At 37.5% G+C, this 18,950-nt stretch overlaps 1 protein-coding gene across 5 annotated transcripts in view; it reads right to left on the bottom strand.

Moving 5' to 3' along the window:
• The window catches only part of BBS9 (Bardet-Biedl syndrome 9), a 429,330-nt gene extending 414,156 nt beyond the window's left edge, over nt 1-15,174 (bottom strand). Inside the window, exons 1-4 of one of the 5 annotated variants that reach the window (XM_034670282.1) lie at nt 15,086-15,174; nt 14,410-14,496; nt 7,775-7,939; nt 1,377-1,497 (exon numbers count right to left, since the gene is read on the bottom strand). In XM_034670282.1, coding sequence (XP_034526173.1) covers nt 1,377-1,488 — 112 coding nt within the window. In that variant the 5' untranslated portion in view covers nt 1,489-1,497; nt 7,775-7,939; nt 14,410-14,496; nt 15,086-15,174. The other 4 variants (XM_002921839.4, XM_034670287.1, XM_034670283.1 and 1 more) reach the window with 4 other exon arrangements.
• Nucleotides 15,175-18,950: the final 3,776 nt, after the last annotated feature.

The raw sequence follows: 18,950 nt of genomic DNA, 5'->3' as shown, positions 1-18,950 counted from the left end.
ATCACCAGAATACTGGTGTTCCAAGCTTCGAGAAATGATAGACGATTTTTTTTTTCTATATGGGACACACACATGAAATGATTTTTGCATAGTATCTTTGGGGAAATAGAGGAAGCTTCTCACAGATGGCCACAAATTGGGAGGAAGCAAACTGGTAACTGGTAACCCAGCGCTGGCATACCAGTGAAGAGCTCTAACAGAAATGATGAGTGAACAGTAAGCTATTCAGACAATCAATCAGGATAGTTTCCAACCAAGCTGAGCTTTAGATAGTTTGGACATAAATGAGTTTGAAATTGTTCTCTTTGGCATATATTTTTGTAGCCTGAGTATTCTGTATTGCCAAATAATAAGGGAATCATAAGTTTTAACAAACAGGCAGGAGACAAGGTTGATAATCTTTGAGGAATCTCTCAGGACACCCTGAGTAGAAGAACCTTCCCATCTCCTATCAGTGGAAGGGCAGGGCCCAGATTTTCCTTAGAAAAAATTTAGATGCTCAGTACAGCTTAGTACCTCCCATTCTTCGTTGCCAATATAATTTTCTCCTTTCGCCTTGCCCCCAAGATTCTACTGTTTTTGTTACATGCAAGAGAAATAAAATAAAGCAAAGGTAAGGAGACAATATTTGTACATATTGAATGAAAGAATGATTTTAAGTTTTCTTTTTAAGAGGCCAAAGACTATCTGGATTACAAAAAAGAAAAGAAAAAGCTCATGATTATAAATCACTAAAACCAAATACAAGTTTCAAATAGCAATGATACAGAATTACAATGTTTTAGAGACCACTTCAAAAAATATGAAGATGCAAAGGGAAGCAAATAATGTAAGAATAAGACAGAATGCTGTTTCCAGTATCATAATATGAAAATGAAAGTAGTAATTTAAGAATTGTTTTCTACCAACAAATAGAGCTAGAATCATTTTTTCTATTCTGGTATAAATGACTTTCAGATTCAAAATTTTTTAAAAATAAAAATTTCCTTGAAAATAATTTCTAAAACAAAACCTCAAAATTAAAAATATTTTAGTAGCTCTACCTAATTTTAGAAAAAAAATGAAAACAAATTTTGCAACAAATGAAAACAAATTAAATGTTGCCTTGTAATATTTTCCCAGTTCCAAATCATATGACAGAATCAACACAAACCAGAAAAACACAAAGAACAAAACAGAAGTAAGAACTATACTTATCATCCTGCTACCTAAATATTATGAGGAAAACTACCTTCAAAATTAGAGCATAATTATGACAGTTCACTTAAGTTCTATAAGTATACTTTGAAGTGTATAAGTATACTTTGAAAAATGAGGTCATTTTATTTTATGTCTGTAAAGCTTTGCTCCAAGATGCATGGTCATAAGTTGCTTACCTTGTCCATTTCCAGTATTGTCAACATCAGCCAAACACAAACAGCCTTGATCAAATTCTTCTTTTTCTCCCAGAACAGTAGACCACCAGTCACGGGCTTTAAATAAAGACATTTTCGTTCACTATAAAAAGAAAGCATTTATTTATAGTAAAAATCTACTTCACACCATGAATTATGAATTAATTATCTCTTAAAGCATAGCAAATTAAACTTTGACAATGTTAAGAAAAACATTTCTGAATTTAACTTTAATTTTTTATATTTTGCAGAAATATGTGAAAACACAAATCCAAACAGCTAGAAACACAATCAGATATTTTGCAAGGCCATTGGAGAGTCAGTTTGAAAAATTTTATACATAAATGTTGGGCCAATTCTCTCTTCTGAAACATTTGGTAGAGAATGACACAAAGTACCAAAAAAAATATTCTTTGGAAGATCAAGATTCAAATTCTAACAGCACTAATTAGTACATAATTCCTTAGCAAAATACCCAATTTTCCTTCATTTTAGTCACTGGAAAAACCGTAGCATCTCTTGTCACAATGAATTGCTGAGAAGAGCAAATGAGATCAAATGACTAACACTGGAACTGGTACATTACAGGTACTCCAAAAGCATTCACACACTTTCCCCATTCTAATTGTAGAAAGGCAAAATAAAAGAGGGAAATCACACCAAAAAAGAACCAGGAAAACTGAGTGTAAATGCATTAAACCACTATATCACTAAACAGGCAACCCCTAAAATCTCCCTCTGCTTTGATTCCTCATCTAGAATGAGGATCTACCAGCCACATCTACCATCGAGTTACTGTTATGGTAAATGTGAAAGCCCATTGGACCTCCTGAATTACAACACAAACATCACACACCCTGGGATTCTATGAAAGTTCATTTATCCAACATAAATGAGCCTTTCCTTCATGCTACACTAATTTAAAGAATTGTTAGGAAATGCAGTCCATTCTCCTTATTCAAAGACATTCCATTCTGTAAGGTTGCAACAAACACTGACTTAGCAAATACTGAACTACTGCTCCCAGCGAAAATAGAAAGGCTCCTCTGGGCCTCTAGTCACAAGATTTTCATGAACCAATCAATGCATAACTTTGTTTTTTGTGCGTCTCTGTTTAAAGATACTTTATTTAATATAATGTTGATTCATGAACATTCAACTCAATAGTCAATAACACGATAACTCATACTTGAAAGAAGCTTTTCTTTTTTTTTTTTTTAAGATTTTATTTATTTATTTGACAGAGATAGAGACAGCCAGCGAGAGAGGGAACACAAGCAGGGGGAGTGGGAGAGGAAGAAGCAGGCTCAAAGCGGAGAAGCCTGATGTGGGGCTCGATCCCATAACGCTGAGATCACGCCCTGAGCCGAAGGCAGATGCTTAACCGCCGTGTCACCCAGGCGCCCCTGAAAGAAGCTTTTCTGATACATATATTTTCTCTATGAGGTAAAGTACACAACAACCTTCTCACACTTAGGAACATTAGACAGCCCTTCACCATAACATTTGGGGATCTTTTTAAGCAACAAAAGTTTTTAAAAAACAAATAAATAAACCCAAACCACAGAGATGTGGAAAACATGGCACTAAGTAGACCATGAAAAGGATACTTGTCTACAGTATAAGAGCTGAAACAAGGAGGCAGTTACTGTGATTGATAACTGCTGGGAATATGTGTGTCAAGTGACTCAAATTTTTTGCCACTCTGTGCATGACCATGAATGACCCAAAAGTTCCATTGAGTATTGATTTTGGTATTACAAATAAATTTTAGCAAATAGGTAAACTCACAAATAGGGAATCTGCAAATAATGAGGATCAACTATACATTTAAAAAAATGTAAATCAATCTGCTTCTTAAAGTAGGCCTTCCATATAGGCTAATCACAGAAGCAAGACCACTTGCTTTCATTTAGTTGGCCAAGAAATTAGCTAAGAATCATGTGGTGGTGAAAAGTGCAGACTCTGGAGGAGGTCGGTGTGAATATGAATCCATGTTCCATAAAAACCATGAAATCAGTGGAGGGTTAACAAAAGTCAGCTTCTTCATCAATAAAATAAAAAATGATGTTGTGAGGAATAAATAAGAATGCAGTAGAGGCAACACAAGGAATGGAAGAAAATATCTGCAAATTACATATCTAATAAAGGGTTAATATACAGAATACATAAAGAACTCATATATGTCAACAAAAAAAAGTTTTAATGGGTAAAGGACTTGAACAGACATTTCACCAAAGAAGATATACAAACGGCCAAAAAGCATGTGAAACAATGTTCAACCTCACTAAATATTAGGGAAATGCAAATCACAAGCATAACGAAATACCACCTCACACCCAGTAGGACAGCTACTACAAAAAAACAAAAAACAAATTAAAAAACCCAGAAAATAATAAGTGTTGACAAGGATGTGATGTAATTGGAACCCTTGTTCACTGTTGGTGAAAATTTAAAAGAGTGCAACCACTATGGAAACTGTACGAGGGTTCCTCAAAAAATTAAAAATATAAATAACTGGGCTCCTGGGTGGCTCAGTCAGTTAAGCATCCAACTGTTGATTTCAGCTCAGGTCATGACCTCAGGGATGTGAGATCAAACCCCATGTTGAGCTCCATGCTGGGCATGGAGCCTGCTTAAGATTCTCTCTCTTTCTCCCTTCTGCCTCTCTCCCCCATTCTCTCCCCCTCTAAAAACATAAAATAAAATAAAAAATAAAAACAAATAAATAAAAATATAAAAATGTAAATTACCATATGATCCACCCATTCCACTTCTGGGTATATATTCAAAGGAAATGAAAACAAGAATTCAAAGAGATATTTGTACTCCCATGTTCAAAGCAGCATTATTCACAATATCTAAAACGTAGAGGCAACCCAAGTGTCCATCAATGAATGACTGGATAAATAAAATGTAGTATATACATACAATGGAATATTATCAGTCTTAAAAAGGAAGGAAACTCTGACACATGCAACAACATGGATGAACCTTGAGAACATTAAGTTAAATGAAATAAACCAGTCACAAAGACAAATACGCCATGATTTCACTTACATGAGTTATCTAGAGTAGCCAAATTCATAGACAGTAGAATGGTGGTTGCCAGGTTTGGGGTAAGGAAGAAGTGGGGAGCTTTTGTGTAATGGGTACAGAGATTCGGTTTTGTAAGGTGAAGAGTTCTGGAGACTGGTTACACAAAAATGTGAATGTACCTAACACTACTGAACTGTACACTTAAAAATGGTTAAGATGGTAATTTTATGCTATGTATATTTTATCACAATTCAAAGTCAAAAATAAAAACTTTCAGTTTGAAAAAAAAGGAACATGGTATTATTAGCACAATACTTGCTACACATAAGCACTCTATAAATGTTAGCCATTGCTATGGTTTTTACCCTTTTTATGATTTTTTTTAAACCTACATTGAAGAAAAGAAACAAATATCCTTCAAAATGTGAATAAGCAAACTATGGTAAATCCTTACCATAGAATAAAACTCAGGAATTTTTTTAATGAAATAAAAACAACATGGATGGATCTCAAGGGCATTATACTGAGTGGAAAAAAAAAAAAAAAGCCCAACCCCAAAAGATCACATATTAAATAATTCCATTTCTATAACATTTTCAAAATGAAAAAATTAAACTGATGGGAAACAGATCAGTGATTACCAGGGTTAAGGCGGGGGGTGACTTTAATGGGCTAGTCGAAGGGAATTTCTTTGGGATGATGCAAAAGTTCTGTACCCTGATTTTGGTGGTGGTTTCATGGGATAAATTTTAATTTCTTCAAGCTATATTCCAAGAAGAAAAATGTATGTAATGTAAAGCCTAGTGAATTCTACATAAGATTTTTTTTAAATAAGATTTATAGTTTAGTTATAGTATTACACTAACATCAATTTAGTAGTTTAGTAATTGTTCTGCTACCACTGGGAAATCATTACTTTTACAATTTCTATGTGAGTATAACATTTCAGATGACAAGTTTAAAGGAACAAACAAGAGGAAAAAAAGAAAAAAAGAAAACTCCATCCAAGGCCTCTCTTTCCACTAAAAAAGAAATTAGTCAGGTAAAGGCAAAGTGTTGATGGAAGTGAAGGGATAAAAAACAGCAGGTAAATAAGCTTATAATGAGTTTTAACATATGTGGGAGAGTTTCGGAAAAACATCTGCATCACTTGTTATTACTAACAGCATTATATAACCATAGAGATTGCCAGAAGACTAAACTTCAAACCTGGCAGCAAGTATACAAAAAATGTAATAAACACTTTATTACACTTTTATTAGATTTTTTTAATTTGAGAGGGAAGTAATAGTACTTAATAAGTGCTACATATTCTCATTATATACTCCAGATATATATGGAAAGTTGTTATACACCATACTATTAGACTACCAGTATAAAGATATATCATTATCTTGCAGCCCACAGCAGAATATTACCCAAATTCAATACCACCCAAAGACTCACTTGGAAGACTCACAGCACTCATCATACAGTTATCATCATGGCTATGATTTATTACAGTGAAAGAATAAAAGGTATAATCAAAAAAGGGAAAAGGTACATGGGGGGTGGGAGGTGGAGTTCATAAGCTTCCCAGATAGGAAAAACTGGGCTCTGAGGTCAGAGGACAGGGAAAAGAAAAGAAAAGAAAACCGAATAGGGGCATCCAGTGGAACCAAAGGAAAACCAGGAGTGTGCCATCTGGAAGGAAATGGATAAAAAAGTATATCTAGAAAAAGAGAGTGGCCAGCTCTATGAAATGCTGCTGATATGTTATAAAGAATGAAAGCTTGGGGTCAAAACTCCATTTGGAGACATAGTCCAAAACAGAAATCAAAAGACTAACCAACAAGTATGAGATCCTTTGAACACATTCTGCATCAGCCAGTTTAAAAGGAGTCTCAAGGAGAGAAAATAGGAAGAGAAGATCTGTTCGACATCCAAAGGGGTATCTTTCACCTCATGTAGGCAGAAGAGAAAACCTCATGGGACCTGCCTAGAGAACATATTAAACACCCAAGTAAGGTCACAGAGAAGAGTTTTTTCCATCAGTGCTATTAAATAATATACAAAAAAATCAAAGTGAGTATAAACACACACGACTGCATCAGGTGAAAATAGCTATTATGTGAAAATGGCCTCAAAAATCTATGTTAATGAGCAAATTTTTTTAGCTTGCTAAAATAAAAATGAAACCCCCCCCAGTATGAAAAACTAACTCTCCAACATTGTCTGTAAATGTAAATGCCATCAAGCACTAATTTTTCAAGGACTTCAATCATAAAATTTAAGATCTATTCCTATTGACAAAATAACATAGGCAATATTTAGTTCCTTCCTGTTTCTCCTGCTCTATCAGTTTCTCCTTAGTCACCCTCCACTTCATTAGCTGCTGAAAGCCCTCCTTTCCTACCCAAAGTGTAGTCCATGGACCAGCATCAGCATCACCCAAGAGCTTATGATGCAAAACCTCAGCCCACCTCAAACAATATGCCCAGGTGATTCACATGCACCTTAATGTATAAAAAGCACCAGCTGAACGGATACCTGATAGCCAAGGTAGATGTTTTCTTATAGCATGGCTCTACTTTCCCACTTCCTTTTCCCTGGGATCTGTACCACCAGTTACCTTTCCAAGGCTTGAAAAAGAGACTTTAACATTAACAGCTGGAAGGCACCTAATAATCAGTTATAATCTCTCATTCTGTAAGAGAAGCCCCAAGAGGTTAGTTATATGATTCTCCTGAGTCACACAGTTAATGGCAGAAACCTGCTTCTGCGTAACCTCTCCCTGGTCTCTAGCTTCTTATCTTGTTAGACTGCCAGTGCCTGCAATTTAATATCAAAAAAAAATGAAAAAGCATGAGTCAGTAGAGTGGGGAATCTACTTCTCCCTCTTCCTCTGCCCCTCCCCCTACTCATGCTCTCTGTCTCTCTCTCAAATTAATAAAATATTTTTTAAAAATTTCTCTATCCATACAGCAGGTGTGTTCCTAATAAGCTTGTATATAATAACTTTTCAACTTACTCTTAAACAGTCTTACAAACACTAGATTTGATATCTAATGGAACTCCAACCAAATCTTTTGATAACATAAGTACGTCTCCCATAACCATTATACTATACAATTTAAAATTTAAAATTTCAGAGGACTTCACGTGTGAGTGAGAAGATGACATGTGAGAAGCTCCATGGACCCACTCCCCAGCAAAACTGGTGAAAATAATTTTTTAAAACAACCATTTAAAGTTTCCAGAAATTGTCCTAGGAGTATACAGAAAATAAAGAAACATAAAAGATCTACTAAAACTCAGTAAGAAAATTAAGAGTCTGTAGTATTTTAAAAACCAATACTCACTCCTCTCCTCACTCCTAGCTCAAAACAAGATAGAAACTCCACTCCAGACTGATACAGCCAAGAACAGTGGCACCCTCTCCCCACAGCTCCCAGTCACAGAATGATCTTCCCTGGAGGAGCAGGACATCAGCATTATTCATCTTGATTCCAGCTATCTGTTGCTGACTAAAGATAAAAAGAAAATCTATATCAGAAGACTACCCACAAAAAAAAGACCAGGCTCAGATGGTGAATTCTACCAAACACAAAAAAATTAATACCAAATCTTCACAAACATAAAAGAGGAGGGAATACTTCCCAACTCATTCTATAAGGCTAGTGTTACATTGATACCAAAACTAAACAAACACAAGAGAACTACAGACCAGTATCTCTAATAAATATGGATCCAAACTCCTCAGCAAAACACTAGCAAAATAAATCAAGCAAGTATATAAAAAGAACTAGGCACCATGACCAAGTGGGATTTAACTCCAGGAATGCAAGGTTAGTTTAACATCCAAAAATAAATTAAAATACTACACCATATCAATAAAACAAAAATGAAAAACCACCTTATCATCGCATCTGACAAACAGGAGAAGCATCTGACAAAATAAAATCTAACACTCTTCTATTATAAAAACACTTAAAACACTAGGAATAAAAGGGAACTTTCTCAAACTGATAAAGGACATCTATGCAAAATCCATGGCTTATATCATACCTAATGATAAATGAGACTAGATGCTCTTAAGATCAGACACAAGGGTAGGATGTCCATATTCACCACTTTTATTCGACACTGTACTGGAAGTTTTAGGTTAGGCAATTAGGTAAGAAAATGAACTAAAAGGCTTCCAGACTGGAAAGGAAGAAGTATAACTATCTTTTTTTTTTTTAAAGATTTTATTTATTTATTTACTTATTTATTTATTTATTTATTTATTTGAGAGAGAGAGAGCTCGCACAAGTTGGGGAGAGAGGTAGAGAGAGAGGAAGAAGGAGACTCCCCCTGAGCAGGTAGCCCAACGCGGGGCTCGATCTCAGGACCCTGAGATCATGACCTGAGCCGAAGGCAGCTGCTTAACCAACTGAGCTACCCAGGCACCCCAAAGTATAACTACCTTTACTCACAGATGACATGATCTGGTGTATAAAAAATCCTAGGAAATTCAGTGAAAAACTATTAGCACTAATAAACAATGAAGTAAGGCTGAAGGATACAAAAGTATTAATATACAAAAATCAACTGCATTTCTATGCATTTGCAATGAACAGTCCAAGAAATGAAACTTAAAAAACAGTCGCATTTACAATAGCATCCAAAAGAATAGGAATAAATTTAACAAAGGAAGTGTAAAGCATATACTCTGAAAACTATAATATAGAACTATAAAACTATAAAACACAGTCAAAAGAAAGATCTAAATAAACAGGAAAACATCCTATGTCCATGAAGCCATAACATTAAGATGCAATACTTCCCAAATTGATCTACAGATTCAGTGCAATCCTTATCAGATTCCCATATGGCTTCTTCGTACAAATTGAAAGCTTATTCTGAAATTCATATAGAATTGCCAGCAAAACCGGGGCCCCTGAGCGGCTCAGTTTTTAAGCATCCGACTCTTAATTTCAGCTCAGGTCATGATCTCAAGGTCATGACCTGCATCAGTGCTCCGCGCTCAGCCAGGAATCTGCTAGAGATTCTGTCCCCTTCTCCTTCTACCCTTCCCCCTAGCATGTGCACATGCACACGCACTCTCTCTCTCTCTCTCTCAAATAATTAAATAAATTTTTAAAAAAAAATTGCCAGCAACTTAGAATAGCCAAAATAATCTTAAAAAAGAAGAACAAAGTTGGAGGATTTTCCCATTTCAAAACCTAACTACAAAACAATAGTATTCAGTACAGTATGGTACTGGCATAAGGGTAGACATACAGATAAATGGAAAAGAATGGAGAATAAATTTATACACCTATGGTAAACTGACTTTCAACAAAGGTGCTAAGACCATTCAATGAGAAATTGCAACAAATGGTTCTAGGACACATGATAGCCACATGAGATAGATAGACACGTGAGAAAGAATGAAGTTGGACCCTTACCTCAAAACTTATTAAAAAAAAAAAACTAACTCAAAATGGATCAAAGACCTTTATGTATGCTAATGCATAGCTAAAACTATAAAACTCTTAGAAATCTTAGACTAAAACTTAAAACTAAATCTTCATGATATTAGATTGTGATAGATTCTTAAATTTAACACCAAAAGCATAAGTAACAAAAGAAAAAATAAAGGGATTTCACCAAAATTTAAAACTTTTGCTTCAAAGAACACTAAAAAAGTAAAAAAGATAACCCACAGAATGGGAGAAAATATTGCAAGTCATATCTCTGATAAAAGACACATATCTGGGGGCCCCTGGGTGGCTCGGTCAGTTGAGCGTCTGCCTTCGGCTCAGGTCATGATCTCAGAGTTCTGGGATCAAGACACCCATCAGGCTCCCTGCTCAGTGGGAAGCCTGCTTCTCCCTACCCTCTGCCTCTCCCCCAGCTTGTGCTCTCTCTCTCTCTCAAATAAATAAAACCTTTAAAAAAAACAAAAGACACATAACTGTAACATACAAAGAACTCTTATGACTCAATAATACACAGAAACCCAATTTAAAAATGGGCAAAGGATCTCAATATATATTTCTCCAACTCAGATATAAAAATGGCTGATAAACACAAGAAAAGATGTTCAGCATCATTAGCCAACAGAGAAATGCAAATCAAAACTACAATGAGATACCACCTGATACCCACTATGATGGCTAGACTCAAAAAGTCAGACAGAAACAAGTATGGGTAAAGATGTGGAAAAATCAACACACTCATACACTGCAGGTGGAAATGTAAAATGGCATAATCACTTTGGAAAGTAATCTGGCAATTCCTCAAACAATTAAACATAGAGTAATCATATGATCCAGCAATTCCAGTCCAAGGTTGCAAGAGAAATGAAAACAAATGTCCACATAAAAACTTATACATGAACATTTATAGTAGCATTATTCATAATATTCAAAAGGTAGAAATGATCCAAATGTCTATCAACTGATGGATATAATGTTGACATATTCATAAAATGGAATATCATTAAGCAGTAAAAAAAAAAGTACTGACATATGCTACAATTTGGATGAACCTTGAAAACATTCTAAGAGAAAGAAGCCAGTCACTATTTTATGATTCCATTTATACAAAACATAGAATACATCTCAAACTAAATATTGCATGTTAATACTACTTCAACTAAAAATAAATAAGCAAACAAATAAATAAACAAATAAAATGTACAGAATAGGCAAATCCATGTAGACAGAAAGTAAATTAGTGGCTGCTTCAGTCCAATGGGAAGGAAAGGACAGGACAGTTACAGATAAGGAGTAGGAGTGCAAGGTGTCTTTTTGAGGTGACAAAAATATTCTAAAATTGCCTGCAGTGCAAGTAATGGTTGCACATATCTGTGAATATACAAAAATAACATTCAACTATACAAATTATATAGGAGAAACAAGGGGCATTTTTCAGCTGTGAAACCTGGATTTTCTGTTACAAAAACAAAAAGTACACTGAATAACAAAAAATTAAATATGTATAAATTGATTTTTTATTTGGTTAACTGCCTTGAATAAAAATAAGAAACGAGGATTTGCATTTTAACCCCTATTCATTCAATGTTGATTTCCAGATCCTCAGTGATTTTCTGTTTTTAAGTAAATGAAAAACAAAAACCAAAAATCAGGTTTTCGATGGCTATCATCTCCCTTCACCAGAAAGGAAAATAATAGCTAACGGTTACTAATCATTTACTAATCCCAGGCAGTGTTCTAAGCGCTGTGCAAGTACTCTATTTTAATCTTCAAAACAGAACTACAAAGTAAAAGGTAGGTACTATTAGTCAGGTATCTCTGAATAGAGAGGTTAAGAAACCTGGCCAAGTGGTCACAACTAGTAAGTAGAAGTAGCATCCCAAAGCAGGCTGTCTACTCCAGAGCCCTAAAAAGTGCAGCCACCCCACAAAGACTAAAAAGATATACTCTGTTGATATTAATTGTAATCACTGCAAGTTCAAACTGCAAGAAAGTATTTCATACACCTAAATAATTTTTTTTGAAGATTTTGTTCATTTATTTGAGAGAGAGAAAGAACAGGAAGGGTGGGAACAGAGGGAGACTCAGACTGTCTGCTGAGCAGGGAGCCTCACATATGGCTGGATCCCAGGACCCTGGGATCATGACCTTAGCTGAAGGCAGATGCTTAACCGACTGAACCACGCAGGCGCCCCAGCTAATTAAATTTTTAAAGGATGACTAGAAAACAATAATTCAAAAGTTTTAAAACATCCATACCTACAACCACAAAAGAGGGATTTCTTATGCCTCATTAGAATAAACAGAAGATACTCTCTTGATCCCCAAAACTCCAGAAATACTCTTCCACACTTGACATTTTCTTGTTTTTAATACGTACTTACATACATTATCTTCCACATCAAAATTTACTGAGATTTAGTTTTCATTCAAGATATGGATGTTTTGGGGCGCCTGGGTGGCACAGCGGTTACGCGTCTGCCTTCGGCTCAGGGCGTGATCCCGGCGTTAGGGGATCGAGCCCTACATCAGGCTCCTCTGCTATGAGCCTGCTTCTTCCTCTCCCACTCCCCCTGCTTGTGTTCCCTCTCTCGCTGGCTGTCTCTCTCTCTGTCAAATAAATAAATAAAATCTTTAAAAAAAAAAAAAAGATATGGATGTTTTAACACCCCATGGGCCTAGTCCTACAATATGGAAGGATGACCAGAAGAATTGCTTCAACAAAGATAACCCCAAGAATCCTGTGGAAAGTAAATGTGGGGGCGCCTATGTTGCTCAGTCGGTTAAGCGTCCAATCTTAACTTGGTCTCAGGTCATGATCTCAGGGTTGTGAGATTGAGCCCCGACTTTGGTTCCACACTGGGTGAGAAGACTGCTTAAAATTCTCTCTCTCTCTCTGTCTCTCTCTCCACCCCCCTCTGTCCCTTCCCTTCTCTCTCCCTCTCTAAAAAAAAAAAAGAGAGAGAGAGAGAGAATATGTGGATTAGAAGGCAGATCCTGGAATTAGGAGGCTAAGCTGCTGACACTATTGTTCATATTTGCAGTTTTGTTTTCTCCAGGTCTTGCCAGTGCTGACTCAAATTTTGGAAAGTAGGAATCAGGTCATGCAGGGCAAGTAAAATGACAAGTATATGTAGAATTAGAAGAATAATGCTTTTGAAGACAATATTTAAGGAATCAGTATTGAAATTTTCAATAGAAGACACAAAAGACAAAAGAGCACAGGAAAGGGAGTTAAACAGACCTGGGTTCCCTTTTCCATTCCACACCTCAGCAGTGTGACTTTAAGCAAGTCCCTCACCTTCTAATCTCCTAATTGTTCTGGGGGTTGGGAAGATAAAATGGCCTAACACATGTAACTGCTTAACCATAGGATGTACTTATTAAGTGTCCGATAAACGTCAGTAAAAAATGACAGTAATCTTTCACTGAAATGTTAATAGACAGGGATGTTTTATAATAACATCATGTGTTTCAATAATTTTTGAGAAATATTTGAAAGTCTTTATTCTGAGAAATGAGACTTGCTACATACATCAAAAGGTGTAAAACATTAACAACTACTGTATACTATTGATAATGGATTTTTTCCCCTTCAGTAAATGTCTCCATCGAGAACCTGTACCATAAATATAAGTGTGCCGTTGTAATTTAAGAACAATTACACACAATTACACAAAATTTAAAATTCCTTAAACTCAAATAACTTATAAATTATTTCCAATTTTTTATTTTTAATTCTTCTAATCAAAAAAATTGCAAAATTAAAATTATTTTAATTCTTCTTAATAAGGATTGAGTCTATTCACACAAAAAAATCTCAGCAATTATTCTCTTTACATATTTCTAACAAGTTAGAAAATCAATGCTGCTCTAAATGCTGGCTAACTTTAATTAAGACCCATAGTTTTCCCCCCTAGCATCTTCAAGTTGTGTATGTGTGTGATGGGTTTCATGTTGAAAGTAAAAGTGAGGTGGCAAAAAAAAAAAAAAGAAGAAAAAAAAAAACTACTATGAATTTCTCCAGGAAATTGAAGTCAATTGTAGGACTTAATTAGGGAAAGGAAATGCTGATAAAAATCAGCACAATTCATCTAAACTGCTGTGGTCTGCAATACAGAGAGGAAAGGAGAAGCAATAATCCTATTGAAAGACTTAGAGGGTATTAGTGCACGCATCCTACCGCAGTCATAGGCTGAGAATTGCTTTGACCATTTGCTCACAAGACCTGTTGAAGTGTCATGGGAGGAGGATGCTTGTGCATCACGTGACATTCCTGAATGGAATCTTTAAAAATTCTTATCACCCTTTCTTAAAAATGTTCATAAGATTTCAAACACTTTGTGCACCTAGTTGCGTTTTATTTTTAATGCAAACATCCTTCCTAAGAAACCTATCATCCGATATCCCCCAAAACCGTTCCATGGCATCAGAGGATCAATCTTGCCCACAAAACAAACCACAGAAGGGGCATTCACGCTCCCAATGTTTAATTCCAGACATACTCTTACCTTATGCCGAATCAGGTGGGTCCTGCTCCACCTTTCCTCCAACTCTCCGCAGATTTCCCTTTAAGAACGCCTGCCGGGGTCCCCGCGCTGCAACGACGAGAACAAGAATGGAGGGTGCAGAGCAAAGCAACCCCTCTCTTCACTACTCCCTGTCGTTCCCCTGCTCCAACTTGCTCCACGTCCCAGACAGAAAGAGCCTCACCAGGGAGCACCACCAGCTCCACAGAGTTGGAGTGAGACCCACAAGGAGTAAACCTGCATCCCTTCTGTGTCAACCCCGGAGACGCGCAGGGAAAACGGCATCAATCCCTTGGGAGAGACCAGGCAGGTCAGAACAACTGCAAGTCCTGCTTCTCACAAAGAGGAGGAAATGGTGAGGGAGGCAGTCAGTGGGATGTAGCAGATAAAGGACAGCAACGGCGGAAGGGACAACTCCCCACTCCCGCCTAACTCCAAGCCATCTTCGCCCTGTTGTCATAGCACTTTACAACGAACGCCACTGCGCAAGTCAGATGGCTGAGTTCCAACGCCTTCTGGGGGCTGTAGTCCAGAGTGGCTGAGAAGGGTGGAAGGCGGAAGACTTTTTCGGCTTGGGTCTGGTTGGGATCAGATTTCTAAAGGAGGGAGCTAGAGTGAACCACTCCCTAGTCCTCATTAGCACAGAGATAATTAATACCATTCCCTTTCCGGTCTTTGACGGTTCCTCAGATGTAGACTCCGAGGAACACCAGCCTCCCGCCTCCGCTGTGGACGCAGGCCACGCCCCTCCCACGCTTTCTCGCCCTGCGTGTCAGCGCGCAGGGCGGGGCTTCCCGATGGGGCGGGGCTCGCGCAAGAGGGACGGAGCGTCCGGGCTTCTCCGCGGGCTCGCGCTTCCCAGCGTCTGGGAGCAGTTACTTTTCCCGCCACGAGGCGCAACAGGCCCAGTATATGAACCAGGCGGTGGTGGCCAGGGTGGCCGCAGTAGCGAGCGCCAGTGTGTGAGCCCGGGTGGCCGGGAAGGTGCTGGCCCAGTACACATTCACCTTGAAGAGGAAGACGGGGCGGAAGACCAACATCGTGGAGGCGGTGGAGCATTTAAACAATTTCCAGGTGCTTATTTTTTCCTAGGAGAAACAGTGCTGGTATGAGGTTCTTTATACATGGCTCCTGATCACACGTGCAGCGCTCTTTAGCATATGCCATAGAGTGGATTACCTGTTATATAGGTATGTAAATGTTCAGCTTTACAATTGAACATAATAATAATGCCAGTTTTTTAAACTTCTTTCATCTTTGCTTTCAAAGGCAAAGCGTTGCCCCTAGAATAAAAGGTTTTTTTAATAATTGAGTAAAATACTGTATGAAAATAATTAGGTGAAAATTACCTTGAGGGTGCCTGTGTGGCTCAGTTGGTTAAGCAGCTGCCTCTTGATCTCAGCTCAGGTCTTGATCTCAGTGTTATGATTGAGTTCAAGTCCTATGTTGGCCTCCGCGCTGGGCATGGAACCTACTTTAAAAAAAAAAAAAAGAAAGAAAAAATTATCTTGAACTACTAATTTATATTTCAACCCACAGGATATGTAACTGCTTAATTTAAAAAAAATACATATTTCCTGTGACAGGAGAATTTTCTGAAAGCTTGATATCCAAATTCAACCTATTTCAGTGACAGCATGGGACGGTGTGAAGAATACTATTTGCTGGGAAACCTAAGGTAATTTATCATTTCTGGCATGAAAAGTTTATTTTCAACAACTGGTGCCATAATTCCTCTTAATGAGTATGATAGTTCACAAAAATAGCTGTACGGTTTTTTTTCCATCTTTGTGTGCCCCTTTCTTTATACAATGTGACTTTGCAGCTCTACCCTTAAATCTGAATTTGACCTCCTTTGATCAATGAAACATTGGTAAATATGATGCAAGCAAAGCTTCGAAAAGTGCTTCTCCTTCACATGCTTCTCTTGAAAATACTGCAACCACTACTATGTTAATGACCTGTAGAAGCTTGCTGAATGATGAGAAACATGTTGTCATGTCCACCACCACACTAGACACGAGTGAGGTCGTTTTAGACCAACCAAACCCAGCAGAGTTACCAGCTAACTGCAGAGATCCATCAAGCCACCCCAAAGCAGAACTGCCCACCCAACAGATGTTATTTTTTTTTAAACCTCATGCATATTAGAGACATAAAAGACTGTACCCATCATCAAAGCCAATTATTTATTGAGCCAGGCACTATATGAAGCATGTGGAATCATTTCATATTCAGAACACAGATCTCAATTATTTTTTGCTTTAACTCGGAGGACAAAATTAATTTGGAAAGATAATACTTAACTTATTTGTGTGTGATGCCCTCTGATATTTCTACTTTATATTCTTTACTTTATTATTTCATAGTTTACAATATTGCTGCCAATTCCCTTAGTTGATTTCACAATCCTCTAATGACTCTTGACCCAAAATTTGAACAACATGAATGTAGTATTTATCAGGCCAAATAAGTATTTCTAGAATGAATGAATGTCATAAAGGCAGATTTGGTACATCAACAGCTGCAGAATATGTATAGCATCACGTAATGTGGGACTATACGGTAGCTAGAGAAATGTTTAAAATTCAAATATGATAAGGACTTCTTCCAACTTTATTTTCTTCATTTACCTTCCTACCACACTTACTAGAGATCCAGGTCCTTCACAAGGTCTACAAGATCCTGGACAATCTTTGCTCCACCAGCTCCTACTCATCCTTTAAACCTCTGCTGATATGTCCCTTCCCCCTGGGAAGCCTTCCTGGACCACCACTAGAATAGGTACCCCCATATATCTTCGTAGAACTGATCATAACTGAAATTTTAACATATGGGTAATTGTCAGTTCAACATTTTTCTTATATAAGCTCCACAAAGGTAGAGATTGGTTTCTCCTCTGCACTCAGAACATATTCACATAGCAGGTCTAATTCAGTGTTTGATGAAGGAATAAATGAATGTTTTTGAAATTTTTATTAGCTCTTTCCTTCAACTTTATAACCTTACATCTTCTGGCTCTCCCCAGAGTTCAGACAACTCCATGGTACATACCAGAGATAAATCTGAGTGGCTCACACCAACCAAATGACTGGAATTGTTCCTTCCCTCCTCGGGTGGCTTTGCTGCTGGCAAGCTTGGGTGCCTGATGCCTATGACCATTAGTGGGTGGGTTCTTGCTCAGGAGACTCCATGGGCCCTGATACTATCAGGATCCAGGAAAGCTCACCGCAAACATGGACTAGATGTGCTCAAACATGTGGAATTGCACCAGTAGCAGGGGCTTGCGCACAAGCTGGGACCAAGGACTTCACCATTCAAATGACTGAGTTATTGAGTATCCTCACTTCTCATGAATGAGGACTGTAAGAGGTGGTTCTAAAGTGTAAAAAAGAAACCTTATGTTTCTAAATAATGAATTACACTACCATTATATTCCTTTAGTATCAGGATATCCAGGTTAATTTTAAACACTAGCTTTGCGGGGCACCTGGGTGGCTCAGGTGATTAGTCATCTGACTTGATTTTGGCTCAGGTCATGATCCCAGGGTCATGGGATGGAGCCCTGCATGAGCAGGTGGTCTGCTTCTGCCTCTCCCTCTCCCTCTGGTCCTTCACACTCCCCCGCAATGCGTGCACGCGCTCTCTCTCTCTCTCTCTCTCTCTCTCACTTTCAAATAAATAATCTTTGCAATCAAACATTGTTTCTGACAGAGTTCTTTAGTCACAGACAACAGAATCCATTCTAGCTGGTTAAACAAAAGCTAGTTTCAAGGGAAATCAGGTAGTTCATCAAACCTCTAGGAGACCCAGAAAACCAGACTTGAACACCTCCCAACCAGGGTATTTATGGGGCACTTACTGGTTCAGGTAACTTACATCAACTTTTAGATTGGTTTATGCACCAGTTCTTCCCTCCAGGGGGAGAACCTAATTTCCGAGCTCTGGGACCCATCAGTGTAATACTGTGTTTCTATTCATAGCCCTTGTGCACTCCTTCATTTAGATGTTCTCTAATAAATATGAAGGAGCTTCTCATATATTTTAAGTATTAACTATAATGAACGCCACATTTGAGGGAAATACTCCCTATGCTGTCACTTTTACTTCCTTTGTGGTTTCTTCCATTATGTCAAAGCTAAAACAGTGATCATAACTTCACATATCAAATACATGTACAAAATGCAACCTAGTTAAGCCCTTTAACAATTCGCAGCCTGGCTCCACGACTTCCTACTTCTGCATCCTTGGACATGTTAATTAACTCTCTCGGCCTCCTTCTTATGTATAAAGTAAGGGTAATAACAGCACTTACTAAGTTTTTAAAGAATAAATCTACTTTTCTTACCGGCTTTGCTCAATAACCAGCACATAACACTCATGTCTATAGCTTTCCTTCTAGCACCCAAACCTTGCCTAGATACACTGTAGACTGACTACGTTTTAACCATGCTCTGAAGATTAGAGAATTTCTCTGGGGTGGCTTGCTTTCTTCAAAGCTGGGTGAATCCCAGTACCACATT

Source organism: Ailuropoda melanoleuca, chromosome 1 (assembly GCF_002007445.2).
Source record: "Ailuropoda melanoleuca isolate Jingjing chromosome 1, ASM200744v2, whole genome shotgun sequence".
NCBI classification, from domain to species: domain Eukaryota; kingdom Metazoa; phylum Chordata; class Mammalia; order Carnivora; family Ursidae; genus Ailuropoda; species Ailuropoda melanoleuca.
Note: the sequence above shows the minus strand (reverse complement) of the source record. Positions and strands in the feature narration are given on the sequence as shown.